General features: G+C 61.5%; 1 protein-coding gene across 1 annotated transcript in view; it reads left to right on the top strand.

Annotated features, from left to right (window-relative positions):
• Positions 1-290: 290 nt before the first annotated feature.
• Positions 291-6,000, top strand: part of IPO13 (importin 13) — a 30,909-nt gene continuing 25,199 nt past the window's right edge. Inside the window, exons 1-2 of the mRNA XM_056815265.1 lie at positions 291-582; positions 3,406-4,142. Coding sequence (XP_056671243.1) covers positions 469-582; positions 3,406-4,142 — 851 coding nt within the window. The 5' untranslated portion in view covers positions 291-468. The remainder of the gene's footprint in view (positions 583-3,405; positions 4,143-6,000) is intronic.

Raw genomic sequence — 6,000 nt, 5'->3', positions numbered from 1 at the left:
CCGGCGCGGCACGGACAACCATCAGCGCGAGGACCCCGGGCCTCCCTCCTCCGGGGCGCCCGCCCGGCCGGCCTGGCCGAGAGTCCGAGAGGACGCGGGAGGGAGGGCGGGAGGGGGCGGACGGACGGAGGGCCGGGGAGGGGCGGCGGGCGCGGAGCGGAGCTCGTCAGAGCGGGCGGCGGGGTGCGGAGGGCGCAGAGCCCGAGGAGCGGCGGCAGCGGCGGCGGCCCAGCCCCGGGGAGGCAGCAGAGGCAGCCCGGAGGGCAGCTCAGAGGAGGCGGCGGCGGAGTTGGAGGAGGAGGAGGGGGAGGAGGTGGCGCCCCGACCCCCTCCCGCCCGCCCCCGCCCGCACTGTGCGCGCCCCCGCCATGCCCGCCCTGGCCCCGCCTCCGGGCGCCCAGAGGGGTGTAGACGAGGTGTAGACGGCCCGCTGCTGGTGTAGACGCCCCGCCCCGCCCGCGGTCCGACATGGAGCAGCGGCGGGAGGAGCCGCCCCCGGGCCCGCCGGGCTCTGGGCCTGGCCCTGGCCCCAGCGTGCAGCCGTCCCCGCCGCTGGACTTCACCGTGGAGAACGTGGAGAAGGTGAGTCGGGGCACGTGGCATGGGGTGGGCTCAGGGCAGGAGAGGGCATAGCCCCCTGGCACCCGGCTCAGCATGATTAGGGGTCTCTAGGATGGGCACGGCCTGGGGCAGCCCAGGCCCCCAGCTACCAGTTGGGGAAGAGGAAGCACAGGAGATTTCGAGCTCCAAGTGCTGGTCGGGGCAGCTCGGGGCACCAGCTCGAGCCCTGGCACCCCTGGCAGGGGTGGGCATGGCCAGATGCAGCTGTGATGACTGGTGCAAGGCTGCCCTGGCACCCTGGGTCGTGGTGGGCATGACAGGCTCCGTGGAAATCAGCAGCCCCAAGCACGAGGCTCAGAGGCCCTAGCATGCCTGGCCACTCTGGAGATCTCCACTCAGTAGTGCCAGGGGGCAGCCAGGCTGCTTCTCCCTTTGATGGGGCAGACCCTTCCTGCTTTAGAACCAGAGGGGATGATTCTTGGGCCCTCAGCCCCAGAGCGCCATTCTGAAAGTTCCTACCTTGGCATCCAGGGAGCCCTAACCCCAGGGTTTCTTAGAGCTGGCTTCCTGCCCCATCACCTGGCCACTCACCCACCTCCTCCTGGAGATGACTGTTCAGGCCTTTGCTAGTGTAAACTGAGGATACAGAGACCTCCAAGAGGGGCTCAGAGTGAGTGTGGGGATACTAGGGAAAGACTCCCCAGGGTCCTGACCTCTAGGCCCCTGGTCAGTACCTAGAAGATACCCTCCCTGCAGGGAATGAGTGGCTAGCATCTCTAGGCATCTTCAGCTCACACCAGGGGCTTGCTGGTCCAGGCCTTAAAGAAGAAAAGTGAACAAGGGTCCCTACCCTCCCCTCTGGCCCCCAAGGACTCCTGGGCCTTCTCCCTTTGTTCTCTGTGGCAGTTTTCTGGAGCCAGAGTCCTGCCTGTAGGCCTGGCCAGCCTTGAGGAGGCCAAATGAATGGGAAGCCAGTGGCTGAGCTCAGGGGTTCAGGAGAGAGTGACAGGAGAGGCAACTGAGACCAGCAAGGGCAGAATTGGCCTTGCCACCTCCATTAGGCCACCATGAGGTGGGCAATGAAACTGGCATGAGAATGGAGGAGCTGCTATCTCTGATTTGCCCTGAGCTGGGTCTTCCCCTCCATGGGGAAGAGGCTGTGAGGCCTCCCTCCTCCCTACCTGCAGATTCTTGGAGACGGTCTTTCTCTAGCCCTTTCCTAGGCCTCTTTGGCTCTGCTTAGGGTCTTGCCACAGAGTGCCCCGTCCTCTTATGATGGCGGTAGCCCTCCCTACCCTGTACTTCTCCTTCTCTTGCCACCCCTGAGTGGAGTCCAGCTGGACCTGTGCACAAGGCTCCAGGACTGTCTGCCGTGGCCTGGCACTTCCCAGCTCCCTGCTGGGATTAGGGACTTGAAAGGAAAGGGGCAGAGAGCCAGCCAACCCTACAGATACTGCTGCTCCACAGGCTTGCACTGTGTTTCCTAGGTGTGTCCAGACATCGTGCTTTGAGGGGGAAGAAGGCCTAGAGGGGCTCATGTCAGCCAGGCTTGGTGCCATTCTTTGGCCCCAAGAGCCTCCTGCACACAGACCCCTGTCACCCAGAGGGCTCTGGCAGAAGGGGGTCATCTGGGAATCAAGCAGCCAGCAACTGTGCCAGGGCTTCTGGGAGAGTCCAGGGTCTTCTCCCTGCCTTCCAGCCCATCCCTGTGGCTCCCTCAGGCCCTGGCATCCCTTAGCCAGTCTCACTCTTGCAGCCTTGTTGTCTTTGACTGTGGTATCAGAGGGTTGTAGAACTTAGAACTGCAAAGTCTCTTAAGCTGTTGAGTCCAAGACTCGGGTTCTGCCAGTGAGGCCCTGAGGCCCAGGTAGGAGAAGGTACTGGCCACAGTCCCATAGGGGTGAAGCACAGGACTAAGATTCAACCCCAAGACTCTTGGAGTCCTCTTAGTCCAGCGTTCTGTTCCTGGGGTGGGGAGAGAGGGCAGGAAGCTGCTCAGGGGTCAAGATTTCCTCCCCAAGAGTACTTGTTTCCTAGGGCAGCTTGATGCAGAGGGCTTAGATTTAAAACCCTCCTTAGGCCATGGGCAGCTCCCTTTCCCTCCCCAGACCTGAAGATATTGGATCAGATGACCCCTCAGGGTTCTTCCAGTTCTAGAGTGTTCTAAGACTCCTTCAGCATCCCGTCTCCTGCCTGCCTTTAGCTGAGGCTTTTCCTGGCCTAACCCCCCTCTCTAAGCTGGCTGTGGTGTGGAGTGCCAAGGAAACTTGCCACACCAGACAGAATGCCAGAGGAGGGCAGTCGAGGTGGAGCAGAGCCTGGGAGAAGCCCCTGGAGACTTCAGGGCAGACCCCCAAACTGACCTGAGCATCCGAGGACCTGGGCTACAGAAGACTTGGGGGCAGAGCCAGGAGCACGGTTGGGAGAGGGTGCAAAGGGCCAGATAGGCCGCAAGGCAGGAAAAGAGGCCTCTCTCGGGCAAATACCAGATGTTTAGAGGCGGGCATGTTCCTGAGTCTCTGATGGGTCGATTTGGGGAGCCTCCCCCAGGAGCTCCCTGTACCAGAAACATTAGGGGTCCAGCTCCTACTCCTGTCCCTCTACAGAGTAGTTGCAGGCTGAGGGGCACTACTAGCAGCAAGGGGAATCGGGAAGATGCTTCTGGAGGCAGCAGCTCTGGGGAGGAAGGCCTGGAAGAGCTGGCCATGAGGGCAGTGGGTCTTGTCATGCCCACAGACAGGTTCTGAGGTTCAGTGATCTGGGGCAGGCGTGCAGGGCGGAGGAGAAGGCCCGTGAGGCTGCCCTGTGCTGACACCCAGTGTCCTGCGCTCTCACCCTCCCCAGGCCCTTCACCAGCTCTACTATGACCCTAACATCGAGAACAAGAACCTGGCCCAGAAGTGGCTGATGCAGGCCCAGGTCTCCCCTCAGGCCTGGCATTTCAGCTGGCAGCTGCTGCAGCCCGACAAGGTGCCGGAGATCCAGTACTTTGGGGCCAGCGCCCTGCACATTAAGATCTCCCGCTACTGGAGTGACATCCCGGCCGACCAGTACGAGAGCCTGAAGGCTCAGCTCTTCGCACACATCAGCCGCTTCGCCAGCGGCTCCAAGATCGTGCTGACTCGGCTGTGTGTGGCGCTGGCCTCCCTGGCCCTCAGCATGATGCCCGAGGCCTGGCCCTGCGCCGTGGCGGACATGGTGCGCCTGTTCCAGGCCGAGGCCTCCCCCGGCGACGGGCAGGGCCGCTGCTTGGCCCTGCTGGAGCTCTTGACTGTGCTGCCTGAGGAGTTCCAGACCAGCCGGCTGCCCCAGTACCGCAAGAACCAGGTGCGGGCCATGCTGGCGCAGGAGTGCGGGGCCATCTTCCCGCTGCTGGAGCAGCTGCTGCAGCAGCCCAGCCTGCCCAGTGCCATCAAGCAGAAGGCACTCAAGTGCTTCTCCAGCTGGGTGCCCCTGGAGGTGCCTCTGCTGGACTGTGAGCGGCTGATCCAGGCCGCCTTTAGTGCCCTGCGGGACCCTGAGCTCTTTGACAGCAGCGTGGAGGCCATCGTCAATGCCATCTCCCAGCCCGATGCCCAGAGGTGAGTGCCTGCTGACAGCCGATTTGGCTGGTGACAGAATGGGGGTGGCATTGCTTATACATGTAGGAGCTCGAACCCAGGCCCAGCTGGTGGTGTGGTGGATAGAATGCCAGGCATGGAGTCAGGAAGACCCGAGTTCAAATGTGGTCTCAGACACTTACTAGCTGTGTGACCCTGGGCAAGTCACTGAACTTGTGTTTGCCTCTCTAAGATGAGGATGATAAATGGGGCCATGGTCACACCAGCCTTGCAGGGTCATGAGGATCAAATGAGATAATATTTGTTACAAGTGCTTAGCACGTGTGGCAGGAACTCAATAGGCGCTGCTCCCTTCCTGTCCTTCCCTCCAGCTCCAGAGGCAGGTCTCTGGCCTTTTATCAGCACGGCCTGTGTCCCAGAGCCCCCAGGGCCAGCCAGGAAAGGCCCCAAAGGCCCGAGTGTGGGCAGGCTGGGGAGGGGGCTGTCCTCTGGGAGCTGCAGCCAGGCCTGCCATTCTGGGCCTTGCCAGGCATCCGGATGATGCCCGTCCTCCCCCAAGGAGGGAGCCCACGACTGTCTGAGCTCCCATTGGCTGATGTTCCCTTGGTTGCTTAGCAACACTCCCCATTTTCTCCGCTCGCCTCTCAGAGCTCTAATTGCAGGTCTGGGTTGAGCTCAGTGTGAGAGGCAGCCAGGAAGTCAGGTGCTGCTGCCGCCACTGCTGCTGCTGCCACTGCCATCACCCCCACAGCCCAAGGGGCTGAGCCCTGCCCCCAACTTGGGGAGGGAGCAGGGAGAACAGGCGGCCTCCCCAGGGGCTGTCAGCCTGCCTTACCCTGGCCCAGCCTGCCGATCCCAGCCACACATACTGCCCTTGCCCATGCTCACCCACTCTGCCTCGATATAGCAGCCTGGGCTGACCTGTCTGCCAGGCTACGGGCCTCCCTGAGAAGGGAGTGGCCTGGCCTGCCTCAGGCATCCACATGTGCCCTGTCCCCTGAGCCTGGCTCTTTCCTGCTCTGGGTGTTCATCCTAGAGCACGGGGACCCTCCCACTTCCGCCAGGGGTGTCACTCTCCTCTCCCCACCCCCCAACCTGTCCTGTCCTGTCCTGTCCTCTCCTCCTTCCATCTCCCTCCCTCCTCCTCCACAGCTGCTACCACCCATCACTGGCTTTTCCTGTGCCAAGACAACAAGTCTTTGAAGTATATTTTTAATCCTGGTATAGCACATCAGCCTAGGGTGAGGGGGCAGGCTAGGGGCATTGAGAGAGTGGGAAGAAAGACTCCTAAGGCCTCCTGGGCTAGGCCCAGCTTAGAGGAAACTTGTGCCACATTTCCTTTTGCTTCATCAGCAGACATTCAAAAATTAAAAATTGATGCTGACCGTACATTGCTTTGTGCTCAGGCCCCCCGAGGCCCCCACCTTCCCTGGTTGCCTCTCTGCCCTACTTGGGTCTCTTGGTCTCCAAAGAGATAGGTGAGTGAGCTTGGCTAGCCTCCCCTTGGGCTGTGGCCATGTCTCAGAGCCCTTCCCCATGTCCTCACAGCTCCAGCCAAGCAGCATTCTTCAAGGGAAATCAGAGGCCCCAAGCGTGCCCCGAGCTCCAGGCTAGGGGGCAGGAGACCTGGGTTTTGTCTATCATCCACTGCATTACGTGGGACCAGTCACTTGTTTTCTGGGCCCCGGTTTCCTTCCCCTGTAAATTGTGAATAATCTAGCCTGCCTCACCTTTCTCAGGGGTTCGGAGTAGAGTGCTTGCAGTGCACCAGGCGTTGCCCATCACTGGCAGGCCCATGCTGGGCAGTGGCTGAAGGATCTCATTGTCTGTGGGACCTTGGGTGTCAGGGCAGCAAGGGGTGACGCCATCTCCACTGGCA

Source organism: Monodelphis domestica, chromosome 2 (genome assembly GCF_027887165.1).
Source record: "Monodelphis domestica isolate mMonDom1 chromosome 2, mMonDom1.pri, whole genome shotgun sequence".
In the NCBI taxonomy this organism is placed as follows: domain Eukaryota; kingdom Metazoa; phylum Chordata; class Mammalia; order Didelphimorphia; family Didelphidae; genus Monodelphis; species Monodelphis domestica.
The sequence above is the reverse complement of the archived record's forward strand: the minus strand, read 5'-3'. Positions and strand labels throughout refer to the sequence as shown.